At 43.1% G+C, this 18311-nt stretch overlaps 1 protein-coding gene and 1 long non-coding RNA gene across 2 annotated transcripts; one reads left to right on the top strand and one right to left on the bottom strand.

The window, feature by feature from the left end:
• The first annotated feature begins 6435 nt into the window (after window positions 1-6435).
• Window positions 6436-7406, top strand: LOC119280451 (fasciclin-like arabinogalactan protein 10). Its single transcript, XM_037561292.1, has one exon. The coding sequence runs from the start codon at window positions 6442-6444 to the stop codon at window positions 7060-7062; it is 621 nt and encodes a 206-aa protein (XP_037417189.1). The 5' UTR covers window positions 6436-6441; the 3' UTR covers window positions 7063-7406.
• Window positions 7407-12822: 5416 nt separating this feature from the next.
• Window positions 12823-13583, bottom strand: LOC119280450. The gene is made up of 2 exons (XR_005138085.1): window positions 13423-13583; window positions 12823-13300 (listed from the first exon to the last, which is right to left on the bottom strand). It is a non-coding gene; the product is annotated as an uncharacterized LOC119280450 (long non-coding RNA).
• Window positions 13584-18311: the final 4728 nt, after the last annotated feature.

Here is an 18311-nt window from a genome sequence, read left to right as displayed (position 1 = left end):
CGCACTTTGCCGGGATGCGCCATTAGTATGTTTGGATAGGCGCACTAGTTAAAAAAAATGATACTAATGGCGCACCCGTAGCATGGTGCGCCATTAGTTGTTTAAACTCTAATGGCGCATCAGATTGTGGTGCGCCATTAGTATATACTAATGGCGCACCATCTTTCTGGTGCGCCATTAGTGTCAATCCCATCTATAGCCATTTTCCTAGTAGTGTCATTACTAACTAGTATGACTCTGTTGTGAAAACCAAATGTGCAGTCTGTGTGCGAGAAGTCCGGTCAGACCGCTCCGCCGATGCCAGTGATTGCTCCTGAGAGCACGGTGAGTTTACTTTGAATGGACATTACTTGCTAGTCTTAACATTTGAGTGTCATAATGCTAACTAGACATTGGAAATAATTTTTGGTGCAGCTTAACTCCAGAAACACATCGCACGATCCTTCTCCAGCTACCGGCACGAGCCAGCCCGCTCCTACACCTCCCTGATCACGGTAAGTTTCTCTAGACTTAGACTTAGCTTTATTTCCTCCAATATGCTTACCATAATGACCTAGAGTTAGCTTCTTTTCCTTCAAAATGACTTAATAAGCTTACTTATGTCAAAAATTGCATAATTAGCTTAGTTAGCTCATAAACGATCCATTTTACCTAAGTTAGCTCTAAAATGACTCATTTTACCTTAGTTAGCTTATAAGTGATCCAATTTATCCAAGTTAGCTCTAAAATGACCCATTTTACGTAGATTAGCTCCTAAATGATCCATTTTACCTACGTTAGCTCCAAAATGACCCATTTCACCTAGGTTAGCTCCAAAATGATCCATTTCACCTAAGTTAGCTAAAAAACGATCCATTTCACCTTAGTTAGCTCAAAAACGTGGCATTTCACCTTAGTTAGCTCATAAACGACCATTTCAACTAAGTTAGCTCCAAAATGATCCATTTCACCTAGGTTATCTCATAAATGATGCATTTGACCTAGGTTAGCTCATAAACGACCCATTTCACCTAGGTTAGCTCATAAACGACCCATTTCACCTAGGTTAGCTCATAAACGATCCATTTCACCTAGGTTAGCTCATAAACGACCCATTTCACCAAGTTTAGCTCATAAACGACCCATTTCACCTAGGTTAGCTCATAAACGACCTATTTCACCTAGGTTAGCTCATAAACGACCCATTTCACCTAGGTTAGCTCATAAACGATCCATTTCACCTAACTTAGCTCATAAACGATCCATTTCACCTAACTTAGCTCATAAACGATCAATTTCAACTAATTTAGCTCATAAATGATCCAGTTCACCTAAGTTAGCTAATAAATGGCATATACTTCTTCTTCTAGTCTTCTTCTTCTTCTTCTATTCTTTTTCGAACTTTCTTATTTGTCATTTTGCAGGTTTCATTCACTTCACGGAAGCCAGCATCCTATGATGGATTGCTTGTTTTTTCCTTTGATGCACTTCTTGTATTCTGCTCGCTTGCTATGATGAAACTAGATTGCTATGATGAAACTTTGCATATTGTAATATGTATGGATTGATGGGACTATGTGCAACCTATGTATGGATTGATGGTAATATGTATGGATGGATATATATATGCTGGATATTTATTATGTTGGACATATATGTGCTGGATATTTATGTGATGGATATATATGTGCTGTGATATATATGCGCGACAGACGGCAAAGAGCCCTTTGCCGTCGGTGGCAGACGGCAAAGGGGACACGTGGCGGCCACCTATGCTTCCTCAGAGATGAGCCATTTGGCAAATTTGCCTACCGTGGCGGACGGCAAAGTTAAGCTGATGGCAAAGACTTTGCCTTTGCCGTCCGCCGTGGCTGACGGCAAAACACAGCGGGCGCTGACGCATTGCTGACGTCAACTGGCGGACGGCAAAGAGGCGCTCAAATTTGCCGTCCGCTGGCTGACGGCAAAGGCCGCCGTTAGCCGCCTAACGGACTAACGCTGGCGGACGTCCAGTATTTTGCCGTCACTCCTCTTTGCCGTCCGCCGCTGTAGGCAAAGCACTTTTTGCCGTCCGCCATAAAAAGCAGACGACAAATGGCCTGTTTGCCGACCCTATCTTTGCTGTCACTGTTTGTCGTCCGCCGTCCCTGGATTTGCCATCCGCTGTGGCAGATGACAAAGTAGCTGATTCCTGTAGTGCTAGTGTGGTCATTGTTGTAGTCTTATTCAATTTTCCACTGAGGCCCTGTTCTTATCAAAAAAATCAACTTCGATACCGAATTAAAAACTTCACAATAAATGGGTTGCTTGCATCATTCTATCAAGAGACCGAGTGCATACACACGTTCGAAAGAAAAATATATTTATAGTGATGTGGAAAAAATAAGATGAGAAAAGTAGGCTAGTTTCTTATCAAAGAAATTGAATCATGTTGATCATAAATATTCTTCTAGCTATGTCATTCAGATTTGTTTCGATGCATTGATGGTACAATACTTATCATGCTTTTTATAGGGCTAATTTGCCCTTGCCGATATTTTTCCTTATGTGTTGACTCGAAGGGTGCGCGCTTGATAAGCGGTTGCGGGATCCCCGTGGTAGAGTTGATTGAATATTTTTCATGCTGACCTGAAAGGGTGAAAAACTTGAGCTCTGATGATGCGTTTGGTTGAATTGTTTCGTTGGTGATGATTTGTTTTTGTTTTGCTGTATTTATCGCTCGGTGGTAGATCGATAATTTCTAAGGCATATTGAGTATGACTTGTTATGAGCTATCTGATCAATTTATTTATAAAGTAGTACATAGTATTTGTAAGCATGTTACCGCAATGGTCATCACAATGCTAGTAGTTTATTTTTCTCCCCCTGTCCGTCTTTTATATTTTCTTGTTTGAGGAACATTAAAATAAATGTGCCTGTTACCAAAAATATGGGGGAAAGTGAGAGTAGAATTTTTTTGAACCACCATGTAGGTGTACCCTCTAACAAGATTAATTTTCCGACTTTGCATCAAGAGCCGTGCTAGTTTACTATCTTCACCTCAAAAAAGATTTGTTTATCCTATGTGGCACACCATTCTTGAAATTTTCCTTTATATGGGTGAAAACAAGCACATGAGTTACTGTACTTTGGCTATGATCCAGCTTCTTGAGTATAATACTGTGTGAGTCCAGTGAGCGCGTGCGAATTTCCTTGGCAATTTGGCCATAGTTTGACTTATATCGACCATACTTTAAACTTTCCAAGTCAAAAGAACTTTCGTACTAACAGTGCCTAGAAGTTTTCGGATATTTCTGTGGTGCAACAAAAATGTCTAAACGAATTTGATCCTTTAGCTATTTAATGTGTACAAAGAAAATTTTACAAGTTGGACTGCCTCACCGAACTTCTTGGGCTGTTCGATTTTTTTGTCTGTTATTAATAGTTTCAGTCGCCAACACAGCAAACAATCCTCATCACCAAGAACCGTACATGCATAGACAAGAACATATCGGAGCGACAGTGCTTCATACATGATGAACGCTCGAAACAGCCTGCTGCAGGGTCTTGCGGTGCGGCGCAAGCGCGGTTGTGTCCATAGGCGGTGGTGGCGACGCAATCTCAGCTGGAGCCTCCACCGGGTTCTGGTTCCCAGGCAGTGGCGACGGCGGAGCCCTTGGCTCACGGCGTCCGTCCGGAACAACTGCATGTATCATCATCAATCATCATCCTATAATGAGGCAACTGAGCTGCGAGTAGAGGTTAATTAGTTACCTTGGGCCGCCGCCGAGCATGCTAACCAACAGCAGATGAGCGCCAGGAGGGCAACACCGTGTGCCATGGAAGAAGAAGAGCGCTCCATGATCCTCCGCTCTCTAGCTGCATAGTATAACGCTATTACTAGCCTTGTATTATAGGGGACGGTCTTGGAGACTCTTGTTGATGGTCAAAGTCTGCCTTCCGTCAACCTTGGAAAAATTGGTCTGGCTTGACAACAGCGTCAGTGGCCCATAATCATGGAAGAGATCTTCCTCTTTCGTCCTTTATCTATAGACCTGGGAAGTCATGCAGCGTGCATCAGCCGTCGACGCGTAGTTCGGCACCGCAGCATCATTTTCAGCTGGCGGGCCACTAATTGGTCCTTCGGTCAGGGCAGAGCCGAAGAGAAAAGGAAAGCACTCTAACTGGGAGACAACGTGCTCCCCCTAGTAGTATCTATGGCAAGAATGATTGTGCTTTGAGAAAAGTATATTTCTCGTCCCTCAACTCTTAGCGAAATCTAGATTTGATCCCTCAACTTTGAATCCGGACAACTTGCACCATCAACTACTGAAACGGGACGAGGTTCATCCCTGGTCTCAGCTTTCAGCGGTTTTGGTGCTAACTCACCCTGATTTTCACCGGTGCTGACTTAAATACACGTATATTTTTCGAATCCATGAATCTTTTGAAATTCATGTACGTTTTTTTCATCTGCGTGTACTTTTTCATGTTCGCGTAAAAATTTCAAATTCACATATCCTTTTGAAATTCGCACTATTTTCAAATCTATGTACTTTATCAAGTTCACGCAATTTTCCAAATTCGCATACTTTTTTCTAGTTCAAGTATTTTTCTCAAATCCGTGTAATTCTTTCAAGTTCGTGCACTGCTTTCAAATCCGTGCACTTATTCAAACTCATGAACTTTTGTAGAAAGTATGCGGGCCTGAAAATATAAACGGACTTGAAGAAAGTATGTGAATTTGAGTCAGAAGTCAAAACACGGTCAAAACCAGCGAAAGTCAGCACAAACACCGGTCAAAACCGTGTCCACGGACAAACCATGTCCGGTTTTAGTAGTTGGGGGTGCAAATTATCCGGTTTCGAAGTTTAGGGACCAAATCTAGACTCTGCCAAGAGTTGAGGGACGAAAAATATACTTTTCTCTTGTGCTTTCTGCGAGGCTCCTTTGAACGGCGTGGTTCGTTCTCGGAGGATCCTGCGAGCGAACGACGCCAGAGTTTGCCATGTCGTGCATAGAGAATTGTCGTGTTATAGATAGTATAATATGTCGATTGTTGCAGCAGAGAAAATTGCCACGATACCACATAGAAGTTTCGCACATGATTATTGATAGCCATGCTAGAATTGTCATGCTATAACAAATATAATTACCACGCTATAGAAGAGAATATTGCCCACATTTTCTGTAATTTCCATGCTAGCAGAAAAAGAATGTCATGTTGCAGTAAAAAGAGTTGCCATGGGACAACAGTAGTGTGAATTGTCATGCTACAAGCAGATAAAATGCCACGCACCACAGAACATGTTTTGGGTATTTGGTATATGCTACATCATGGGAAATGCCATGCTACACATGGACTCTTTCACTCAAAAATAATAATAGAGCGGACATGTGTGTCTTCGCTCAGCGGGGTACGTTTGAGAAAACAGTGCGCCGACCGCGATTGCCACATGTCACCGCGTTGAGATTCATGCTCACGATCAGACCGTGCGCTCAAAGAACCGATCCCAAGAGACGTTGGCTCCATATCATTTCCAAAAACTAAACTAGAGGTAAAAACATCTAGGTGAGCGAGTGGAAAGGAAATTACTAGGTGCACTACATTTTATGCTGTGCAAGGAATAACCAATCAGAGCAAAACCGAATTGTACAGATTGGACCGAGGGGCGATTGTTCTTTGTTTTTGAGATAGCTCATCACTCATGCCGAACAGGATTAGTTTTATTTAGATCAACTGCTGCGCTGTCTCAGAGAGATGGAATAAAAATTCCAAGGCGAGGAGAGACTTCTGAGTGGCTAGCTAGCTTCTCTGTTCTTAATAGGCTGGGCCAGCAGAGTCGTATGGGCCCCTGCTCAGGATGGGCCCTAGGCGGTCGCACTGCTCGCCATGGCCCAGGGCCGGCCCTGCTGCTGGATTAGTTGGAGGAAGCGAGGCTACTAAAAAAAAAGCTGGAGGAAGGGAAAGGTGCGAATGAGCTAGGGCGTTGGTATACCCATGACCTTAAGTTTTTAATTTTTGGGCAAAACAATCATACGAAAAATTCTAAAAGAATAATCAGGAACAATGGTGTACAACACTATAGAAGTGACAAACAATATAGAAATGCAAATACAAAATCTTGAACCACGTGGAAATGTAAATACAAAATATTGAACTCGTTTAAAACCCCACGTCCACACCTCCCTTCTTTGGTAAAACCTATAAATAAACACGTAAAGGACGGAGAGCCGGCATGTAGATGCGGAGTGGCCACAATATGTGAACCAATGAAAGTTTCTTTTCTTTTTGAAGAAAGAGAGGCCTTCCCTCCTATTTCCATTAATAGAAACCATGGTCCGAAATTACCCGAAACCAATGGCTTGCCGTCCGCAGAATGTTTGGAGGAAACAAACTCTTCTTTGACAAAAATAGCAATAACCCCAGCCTTTATAATCAGCCATACATCTCGACCATCACCGTGATATCGACAATCAACCATGATGGCGTCCAAAGTCCTTCTCGCAATCCTCCTCCTCGCCGTGGCGACGCCAACGTCGCTGGCTGCCATCGATGTGGCGCAGATGCTCGCTGACAAGCCCCAGTACGCGACCTTCTTGAGGCTCCTGAAGGAGACAAAGGTCGCCGATGACGTGAGCCGCCTCAAGTCGGCTTCCGTGCTGGTCGTCCCCGAGAAGGCCGTAAAGCCACTCTTGGCGGTGCCGGCCGCAAAGCAGCGGACCATCCTCCAGCATCATGTGCTCATCAAGTATTTCGACCCCATCCAGCTGGGCGAGATGAAGACCAACGTCGCCAAGCTGGAGACCATGCTCTCCAACACGGATAAGGACATGGGCACCATCGACTACTCCAAGGACAAGGACGGCCAGATGTACCTACGCTCCCCAGGCGCCGATAGTGTCGCCAAGCTCGTCAAGGTCGTCGCCGCGCGCCCCTTCACCGTCTCCATCATGGAGATCAGCGCGCCGCTCTTGTGTCCCAAGCTACTCGGCCCTGGCGCCGCTGGCGCTGCCGCTGGCAGGCCCAAGGGGAAGGGCAAGGGCAAGATCAAAACCATGTCGGCTGATGAAGGGGCCGCCGCCGCTGCTCCAACTGCGTGATCTGAGAATTGAGTAAGGTGGCCCTGCAGGACGCCCCCGTTGAACCATGCGTGCACAACTTTGGATTTTATCTTCATGCCAAGGCTTCATACATCTTCTTTTTTTTCTCTTCTGCTGTACTAATTTTGTGTTTCCAGTATCCTATGATTTTTCTTAGTGAAGTGAATCGAGTACAACTAGAGGTTGGTTGGGGCGCGCCTCCTGTGCAGTGTGCGCGTTTTTTTTCTTTTTCTTTTCTTTTTTGGGTGCAAAGGCAATCGATCGAGGAAAAAATGTAACAACTGCCTTATTTTTTGAGATTAGAAGAACACCCGTGCGTTTCAATGGGGCCACATTAACTTTAAGAGTTCAATATCAATTATGTTAATATTACATTTAATATTCTCATACATATCAAGTGACATTGGCGACCTTTTTACCATCAAATTCTCACACACACTCTCTCCCTCCCTCCTCCTCACTCTCTCTCCCCCTCTCCCTCTCTCTCTCTAACACACACATATCCATCTTATTGGGTACGGGACCGTAATCCATCTATTTCATACGCACACGCGCTAGTGCGTAACAATAAGGATTATAAAACAGATTTAAGGTAGTAACAAGGATTCTTCTCATGCACTAATAAACAAATGTTTTGCACTGAAGACAAGATAAACAATTCCCAAAGTGCATCAGAGCATCACAGAACATTACTGGCAAGATAAATGCACGATGTACCGGAACTGCTCGGATGAACCGGAACAGAGCCAACATATATCATCCTAGACAAACGCAACACCAACCATTTACCTTGGTACTTTAGGGACCGACAGGAGGATGCATGTAGAAGCGCTTCCTGCCTGCGAATCCACAGTCAGAGAGAGAAATTGGAACCCATTCCCATCACCAACTGATAAAGAAAGCATGTAAGAAAATTGATATCGGGCCAACTTGGATCTTCGGTGATTGTCCGCCGGTATGGAGAATTTAGGAGGGTGGGTGCAGGGAGTGGCCTTGTGGATGATGGATGGAGGCGCGGAGGGATGTGGTCGCCGGAAGGTCGAAAGCGGAGAGGGTCGGGCACGTTAGGTGGAGCCGGTGGTGCGCGACAACCGGAGGCGGCACAATCGTGGGCGGCGAACCGACAATAGCCTTGACCCATCTCTCGACGCAGCGAAGATAGAGAGGGCGGCACTGCCGGTGCTCGAGGCCGCCGCTCGGCACCATCTACATCGAGGGGAAAGAGAGGCGAGAAAGCGATAGGGTGATGTGGGGCTAGGGATTGCGGAGGAGGGTGGGGGTGTGCGATTTGAATGGATGGTTCTGCCCACCGTTTTCTTGTACGTGGCGGTGGAGACGGCGGCGTCCAGCCATGCAGGCGAGGCATGGGTCGAGCCGGGCACACGGCGAGGCGCAGTAGCAGAGGCGGGGGCGATTTTTTGCTACTGAGATGCAAGGTGTGGGATTGATCGTTCATGTTCTCTTTTCCTTTTTAACGGGAGATGGATGCGATTTTTTCACGAGGGGAGAGATGCGACCACGTACAGATTCCATAATAAATTAATTAGGTCCATAACGGGATTTCTTTACAATGCGTTAAGATTTACGTGTTAGTTTTTTTAATAAAGAAATGCACTGATGTAGGGATTGATTGATTCGGGCAAGGAAAGATAGATTCGTGATCTTTTGTATGTTAGGAAATTAGTGGTTTGCAAGGAAAGAGTGGAGAGAAAAAGAACCAATGCGACCACGTATAGATTCCATAATAAATTAATTAGGTCCATAACGGGATTTGTTTACAATGCGTTAAGATTTACGTGTTAGTTTTCTTAATGAAGAAATGCACTGATGTAGGGCGCGATTGGTTCGGGTAAGGAAAGATAGATCCGTGATCTTTTGTATGTTAGGAAATTATTGGTTTGCAAGGAAAGAGTGGAGAGAAAAAGAACCAGTATGAGGGGGTGGTGGGAGGTGGGACGAATAAAACCGTACGAAATTGGGAGGTGGGAGGGGGCGAGTAAAAACCGACGAAAAAAACCAATGAAATTGGGAGGTGGGAGGGAGGATGAAAAAAACCAGGGGAGGTGGGAGAAGGACAAAAATAAACCGTACGAGGCTACCAACTGCTCCATTAGGAGTAGAGATTGTTTGTGAAAATAATGTTCGATGACGACTTAGCGAGCGGATCCCCTTAAAAAAGACATAGCGAGCAGATTCCCTTAAAACTGGTAGGAATGGATACGATTGATGACGTTGATAAATAGTGGTGAATGTTGGCCTAATTTACTATCATCATGCATGGAAACGAATCATCAAGAAAAAGAATACTTCCTATTACTACACTGATAGGAAGCTTCCTAATCTCTGCTACCAAACAGTTTCTGCTCAAACAAGGAAGGAAAGTTATGGACGTGATTCGAAAGGAAACAAACGTTATGAAGATTAATTAATTTAGATTTGATATTTAGAGATGAGTGAAGTGCATCATAGGTCCTCGAACTATTTCAGAGGTGTCACATAGGTCCTCGAACTATGAAAATCGTCATCCAGATCCTCAAAGTGCAATATGTGTGTCATCCTAGTCCTCCAACTATTTCAAAGGTGTCACATAGGTCCTTGAACTATTTTAGAGGTGTCACATATACACACAATTATTACACTTCAAGGATTTTGGAGGACCTAGATGACACTTTTCTTAGTTTGAGGACCTACATGACACCTTCGAAATAGTTTGAGGACATAGGATGCACTTCACTCTTTAGAGATTGATTGTGATTGATTCTTTTACATAAAGACATTACTAAATAATTTACGTCAGTATGGAAAGTTCTGATCCGTTCAGTTTTTTTCGTTGTGCGAGAGGGTGAAGTGAAAATAAACCGATGAAGTGTGGGAGGCAACGAAAAAAATCTACGACGGTTAACCTACAAAAAAAACCGGACGAAAGTGGTGGGACGAAAAAAAACTGAAAGCGAGACTACCAACTGCTTCATTAGAAGTAGAGACAACTGCTTGTACTGTTATTTTTTTTATGGACCCTGATATCACCTAAACGTTCGGCCTGCGCGGCTCCTGTACCGAACAAACCGTTAGCTGGGTAGGGTCAATCCATGGAACGATTCCGTTTGTTGGGCGAACCCCCAGCGCAACCCACCCCTCCCATCGACCATTTCCTATTTGGTGCTGAAGAGGCCGGTTAAAGCCTATTTCGCCAGCTGTCGCACACAAACCCGCGCCCTGGGCCGGTCCATTTGCTTTCTTTGTTTTTCCTTTTCTGTTCAAAACTAAAATAATAATGGCGCGGTGCCAAGATTCAAACTCGGAACAACTTCGTTAGTAGTGGACAGTAGTGACCAACTTGGACATCGCACGAGTTTTGCTACTCAACTTCTTTTCGTCTTGTTCTTCTTTCCTTACTGCCTGAAGCCCCGGTTTTGGTTTTTTCACCTGGATTTCTAGGTTGGGCTCCGGTGGGTTTTTTCTAACCATTTTTCTTCCATTTTTTTTCCTGTTTTTATTTCTTCTTTTTTATTTTTCCTTTTTTATATTTCTTTCTATTTTCTATTTTTGGTTCTGCCAGTTTCTATTTTTTTTGCACATTCGATGATATTTTTAACAAATTGATGAACTTTTTTCCAATTTGATGAACTTCTTTTCAAATTCAATGATTTCTTTTTCCAAATCGATGAAATTTTTCCAAAACCAATGGATTTTTTTGAGTTTGATGAACTTTTTCCTGAACTCGATGAACTTTTTTAGGAATTTGATGATTTTTTTCTTAAATTGTTGACCTTTTTCAGATTTGATGAACTTTTTCCAAAATTGATGAACATTTCTTCAAATTCGATGAACTTTTTTAGAAATCTATGAACTTTTTTCAAATTGATGAACTTATTTTAAAAACTTGATGAACTTTTCTTAGAAATGAACTTTTTTTAAAAATGGGATGAACTTTATTTTGAAACCCTTAACTTATTTTCAATCTTGATGAAGTTTTTTCTAAACTGATTTTTTTCTTTCAAACTTGATGAACTTTTTAAGATATTTTTGAATTCACGATTTTTTCTTTTTTGCAATTTTTTTTCTTCTTTTTGTTTTTTCTTAAAAATATCAATGTTCAAATGGTGAACCGTTGACCAGCCAACCGAAAATTGAGCGATAGAATGAAGGGAGCGGGTGAGTGAAGGAACGGAGCGAGCGAGACGAATAGTTCATTTAATTGGGCCGGCCCAAGCGAAGCTGGTGCGTGCGCCAGTTTCTCGACCCGGCGCCTAAAGCGCTGTATAGGAGCCCTCCCTCCTCCCATCGGTAGTAGGCTAATAGCACTCGCGTCAATCCAATGCTGGACCCAAAAACGTGTCAAGTAGTAGCCAAAAAAAGCCTTATTAACCTTGGCCCAAAAGATGTCCCTCTTGCACTGGCAAGGCTAAAAAAAAGCTTCTATTTGCCATGTCTTATTGTAGATTCAAAACACTACATCCTAAAGCTATGAAAGACTACAAAACAAATGCGGAGGAAAAGGTGCGCAAACATATGTAACGCATGGCAATTTTGTGAAGATGTAATACACATTGCCTTGTGGTATATGCTTCTACCTCGTCAAAAATACGGCATGTGTTAGCTATATTCTAGTTTATAAAGATTTTCGTGCGTTAATTAATAAAAATTACCATGGTGCTATATTTTAAGTTGCCGTGGTAAAATATGTGGATTAAATCTTCTGATATTATTAGACGAGTGGGAATGAGTTAGAATTTACTTATGATTTTCAAGAACATTAGCACAAAAAATGTGGATTAATTTTGTAAGGTATTTTTACTACATACATGAAGACATAAAAAATGTGGACTGAAAATTATAATCACGGAGGACACACAAAAAAGTGTACCATATATTGTTTAATAGTAATGTTGCATTAGAAAACTTTCCATGGTCCCATGAAAGCAAAACCTCCCACGAACAATGAAAGTAAAAATTGTCAGAAAACAACAAATTTAAGGATTTTGTTCTTTGAAAAAGATGGAAATTTTACAAACAAGATTGCATGCTATCAGATTATTTGAGGTACCCCCCCCCCCACCCCAACGTGTAAATAAAGGCAATTTCCATCCTAATGACACATATAATTAACCAATTGTGAAAAAAATATGAAAATTGGCACTATGGCATTGGTTTAGCTCCCCCTCCCCTATCTTTGCAACCTGTGAAACCTTTTTTTTTTGCATAATTGGTTTCCACACATGAATTGCGACTAGATAAATTTTAGTTTCACGTATCATTGCAATAATGGATATTGCAATTTAATAATTTCAGTTTTATGTATCATTGCAATTTCAAGGACGCAACACCTGCAGTGCAATGGGTTCCAAAAAGTGAATATTTGTCATGAGACAGGATAAAATTTTCCATGGGCAATGAACTCAAATCGCAATGTTAAATAAAAGTGAAATTTTCCATGATCCATTAACTAAATTTGCCATGGTCAATTAATAAATTTTCCACGATGCATAAAGTAGATTTGCTAGGGTAAGATTTGCCATGGGTCCATTACTAAATTTGCCTTCAACAATTTTTGCCTTGGTGAATTGGTTATATGGTACCATATGAATTTGCGAACAATATTATTTTTCACACGGCAACTTTGCCAACGTTGAATATGTATTTGAACATCGGATTTCATGAAAACTAAAATTGCCATGACAAAAATTGAAGACATGTCAATTTCCGTGATCCATAAACTACATCTGCCATGCTCAAGGAAATTAAATTGCAATGGTCCCGCAAAAAAAAGTAGTTTTCCATGTTGCAAACAAACAAATTTTCCATGTTGCAAACAATCTTATCCACTTCATTCTTTTGTGACGGAACATACATAACATTAACAATAGGTACTTGACATTTAAAACTCATACAGATTATTACGAAACGATGAATATAGCCATCTTATTGAAAGATATGTTTTTAATAAAAGAACGCTAGAGCCATGCATCTCCATATACTTATTTTTCTGGAGTTAGTAACATATCGCTGTCACTGGCACTTCTTCACTCTGCCAACAAAAACGATGAACTTTCTGAGCGCGCGCATAGTATAGACCATCACATCGGTGGCACTGGAACAGCCTGCTGCAGGGTCTTGCGGTGCAGCACTGCAGGTGCCGGCGGCGTAGTGTTGGGGCGGCGGCGGTATGCCGTACCCTGGCGTGGCGCTGCCTGTGGCGCCGGAGGGCTCTGTCCCTCACGGGTTCCCTCCGTATGAACTGCATGCACGCACATCACAAGTTAACCGAGTGTACACGCAGAATATATACATTACATTACTGCTGCAGAGCGAACCTAGTAGTTCTCACATGAAAGAAGTTAGTCTAGTAGAACAAATTACCTTGGATGTCAGCAGAGCATGGCAGGGAGCAGCGTATGAGTGTGATAGCCAGGATTGCCATGGCTGGTACCATGGAAGAAGAGGAAGATCTCATCATATGAACACCTTTTCTTTCAGTAATTCCAATTGGCTCTACGACAACGGCAGAGAGAAGTTTAGTGTGCAAGGCTTGTGCAGCGCAAAGACCTCACTGGTATAAATATATATACGTAGATATCGGATATTATGTAGTACCTACTCTGAAGAATCGTCTTAATAGAGACAGATCACTTAATGGCCGGTCAAAGTCCTTGGCGTTTCAAATAAAAGAGTCGTTGTAACTTATCTATGGCTTCAACCTATATGTAGTCATCACTGCAGCATATGGACGCGTGGAAGCTTAATTATGCCCTCTCGGTCCAGCCGGCTGGAATAGGTTGCATAAGATTTATTCAATTAGTTTGGATGGCGAGCCTCTCGTAGATTATGTGTATGAGCTATATAATCTCTGGTTCGGTCGGTTGTGGTCATGTTTTCTTTTTATTTGTTTTACTGTTTGGACTTCCTGTGTGCGTCGAAATGATGCACACGCCGGTGGACTTCCTGTCAGAGAGTAGTTCCAGCAGCTCCGCCACAGTAATTCGGTACCCATACCAGTTGTATTATACAAGTATTTTGCATTCATGAAGTAGGATATGTACGTCGACATCTTAGGTGTCAATTTGCTTGACATCGGTGTGCACCTTGAATGCTTCACTTACTTGACAAACGAGCACGTCGATAAGGTTGTCGCGGCAGACACAAAGGCCGATGGGTCCTTCAGTAATTGGCATGATGTTTATTGAAACTTTTGTTATTCACATATACATGGTTACTCAATTATAGAAGACTTAAGGAAATTTTCATGCATGTCAACATGAAGACCAATTGCTACGTCAAGGTATAATCCATTTTATTATTTTTTATCTGCTTTTCTATGCTTTCCTTTCCTTTTTTTTTCTTTCCCACAACTGTGGAACAAGGTTGAAAATCTCGTGGGGGATTTGCCTTGCAGCATGACCTATTTGCTTAGCAATCTGGTGCCGCAAGTCGACAATGATGAAATGGCACAGCAATTTAGCCACTGTGTGAGCTACGTTGCAACATCCTGCGCCGCTGGTTCCCATGGTAGGTAACTCTACAACGATTCAAAAGAAGCTGATGGTGACGACGAGGAAATGAAGGAGGATGATGAGGATGGAGAAGTGGGGAAATAAGGATATGGTGACAATAACAGCGATGATTTCGAGGATCCGTTGTTGACGCTCACCAGAATATGCAAGTAATGATCATGAAGGCACCGGGCTTGCCACTTCTGGGCGACGCCAATGATAGCAGCACCACTTTTTTAAACCAAGAACCATAGAAAAATTATTCTATGGTATTTTCTATATATGATATTTAAATATGTGCATACAAAAGAGGACAACAATAGCGAGACCGTCAACATGGGGGTCCATGATAATTGTATGCATACAATGAAAACTTCCACGTGTGATTCATGCGTAAAAGTCGACGTTCGCAGCAACCTGCAGGTTCTTTCTGTGTGGTGCAAGTCCGGCCATCGCCGGCAGCGACGAAGTGCTTCCACATCCTGGACACTCTGCTGACCTCTTGCCCGAGGGCCAAGGCGCGGGAGGACGTTCTCCCTCACGGTTTCCGTCCACAAAAGCTGCATGCACATAAGCCGGCCAGACATAATTAAACATATTAGTTCCTATTTGTTTCTCGTGGAAAAGTGTATGTACGAAACAACAATTCAGTAGTTACCTCGGGCCGCCAGCGCCGAGGATGCCATGCTGGAACAGCATACAAGGAGAGCCAGCAGCAAGAGAGCAACGTGGGTGGAAGAGCGCTCCATGCTTCTCAGTGTTTCTCACAAGGAATGGTAGCTAGGACCAGAAGAAGTTTTTGATACCTATGATCTCTTCCTGCTAGTTGCTCGCGTACGTAGAAGCATATATATACCTATATTTGCTCACACAGTCAGGCCTCTTTTGGTTCATAGGATAGGATTATCGTAGGAATAGGAATTTTGTAGAAAATGAGATGACATGTATGTCAAATCCTATGAGTAGGAATAGGAAACGAGATGTCATTTGGTTGGCACCAAAGGAATTTTTCCATTGAGTTTAGGCTCATTTTTATTTTCCTATAAAATGTGGAGGATAGGAACCAATCCTATGTAGGAATAAGAATCCATTCCTATGAACCAAAGGGCTCTAAAGGAAAAAATCCTATAAGAAATCCTATCCTCTAGAATTCCTATGAAATTCCTCCAAACCAAAGGAGGCCTCAAAGTTCCCTTTGGCCTTTGTCAGCAGTCAACAAAGATGGTGTGTTTCCAGCAAGTTTCCTTTGGCTGCAATGGGATTTGTCCACATTCAATCTTTCATTTCTCAAGGAAGTCTATGATATCATTTTATACCAAAAAGCCTTTGTGATATGCACTGTTTCTTCATAAAGTATTAATATATATTGCACGCATAGCTTTGACCAAATGGTCCTATACTACGATCATGTCCACTATTCAAGTGAGACTGGAATTTCAGCAAACTATAGTCATGCTCGCCTCCCGGACAAATGTAGACCATTCAAACAACTTGAACGCCCGTTCAATAAATTGGACACACCAAACGTGGGGGCGGTAGACTAAAAAAACGTCGGGGCAGGCACCAACCTGGTGCACAACGTCCGTCTCATTTCAAAGGGATCTTTCACAGCAATGGACGATATTCATGCAAATCAGATGATATTTGTTAAATTTTGATATATTAACAGTCAAAAGGATAAAAATTAACAAAGCTCAACTTAATCGGATGAAATTTAAACTAAACTTAGCGATGTACTGGAGGATCAACTTGTAGGCATGGCCTCGGAGGCTGCTGGCACCTCCGGCCCCGCCCGGTATGTCATTGCCTCCGCCATCATTGCCCTCGTCCATCCAGTGGCATAAGACCTCCCAGGGTTTGCCGCAACCTTGATCGTTCGTCGTTGCACGCCGGCGGCGCAACCGCTCCGCCTCACACAAATGATCGCTTGTGTCCGGCTGGCGAGGAGGGTCGGGCGTGCAATTCAGCCCGCACCGCCCACCCTTGTCCTTGCCCTTGCCGGTGAGGTTCTGGCCAAACAACCAAAATCATCTACCCACTATTTGTAGAGACAGTCCTGATCCGGAGCTGGGGGTGGGCATTCGTCTGCCTAGTGGCCCTTGACCGATTATCAGCCCAGGCCAACGTGAGGTCCGTGTCGGCGCAGACCTAGTCAGCCCCACGTGCGACGTCGCGTAGGCCGCCCGACGCGCCTCATTGCGCTGCTCCCGGCGCTCCCCCTCAGCTGCCACCTTGTAAGTCGATGTCCTCGTGCACAAGGACGTGGAGCCCATGTTGCGACCAAGGTAATGAATGTGGTAGTCGTGTTTGTTGGCTATCACCGCGAAGGGAAGAAGGAGAAGGATACAGTCCAGTACTTTACCTGGGGTGCCGTGGCCGAGCACACCAAGGCACATCATAGAAGGATAGCAAGCAGGAGAGCAGCACTGCTCGTGTGGTAGGAAGAAGGACGATCCATGATCATGTCTTTACGGGGAATGGTTGGGAGGACTAGTAGCGGAGTACGCCCGAGATTTCGGTATGATCTATTCTTGGCCACTCGCGGGGGGCCTGGCCTGGGGCATGCACATTACTTACTTTGGTAACTGTAGTTTTTTGGGCCCTATAGCGACATTGTAGTAGGCCTGGGGCCCGGGTCGTGGCCAATTCCTAGGTCCGCCCCTGGCTCAGAGGTAAAAGTCCACTCTTTGTCAACAGTCAGCTCAGAGGCATGCTTTTTCCAAGTGGTTACCTGCTTAAATTTCTCCAGAAGTGTCTTTATATTTTCCCTTTTTCCCAGTGCTGGTTTCCTCATATATAATAGTACAATGCACTCATGACTTTTGACCAAATGATCATGTCAATGTAAATGACCCATTAACAACATTTTTTTATAATTATTCAGAATTGTTTTTTGTGTCAACTTTTTTTCATACACATTCTATATTTTTTGGATAAATAAGGAACTTTTTTTATACACACATTTAACAATTTTTAAATACATGCTTAACACTTTCTAAAACATATTTTTTATGTCAATTTTTTTGCATATATATTGTACATTTTTTGTACACATCAGGAACATTTTTATACATGTTTAACAATTTTTAATTACATGCTTAACATTTTTTAAAATATATATTTTTTATGCCTACTTTTTTTGCAAAAACAATTAGCCCACAGCGAGCCAATTAGCTTCAGTCGGCCCACAGTGGGCCGACAGGACCCAATCAGCCCACAGTGGGCCGACAGGGACCAGTCGGCCAGCTGTAGGCCGACTAGGCCAGTCGGCCTGCAGCGGGCCGACGGTGTATTATTTTTGAAATTTTTTTATCCAACGTAATATTTATGAAATTTTTTTATCCAGCGTATTATTCTATGGCCACCTCCTATGAGTTGGCGGCCGGCGCCATACACTGCAAATGACTTCCTCCAAGCTAAAATGGTTAGCATGGACTCCAAGCTAAGAGGCGCCTCCATCTTTCTCTTCAGACTAAATTAATATTGTGTCCCTACTTGTCATGCTCACTGGTGCATGATGTATGCTAGATTGGTTGATTGAAAAAACCTATTTTTTATGTGCATGGTGCCTGCCATGGGTCCACCATAGAGGCCAAACTAAACTTCATATACTACACAGTTTTGGGAAAAGTGTAGAGGCAGGCATGTGGACCCTAGCTTAGAGGCCATACAACCTCTAAACATTGTGGATGCCCTAACATGGGCCAGCCAATGAAGCTCCCATTCTCTTAGCTCGGCTCTCTCCATTCCCTCGCTTAG

Source organism: Triticum dicoccoides, chromosome 3B (genome assembly GCF_002162155.2).
Source record: "Triticum dicoccoides isolate Atlit2015 ecotype Zavitan chromosome 3B, WEW_v2.0, whole genome shotgun sequence".
In the NCBI taxonomy this organism is placed as follows: Eukaryota; Viridiplantae; Streptophyta; class Magnoliopsida; order Poales; family Poaceae; genus Triticum; species Triticum dicoccoides.
The sequence above is the reverse complement of the archived record's forward strand: the minus strand, read 5'-3'. Positions and strand labels throughout refer to the sequence as shown.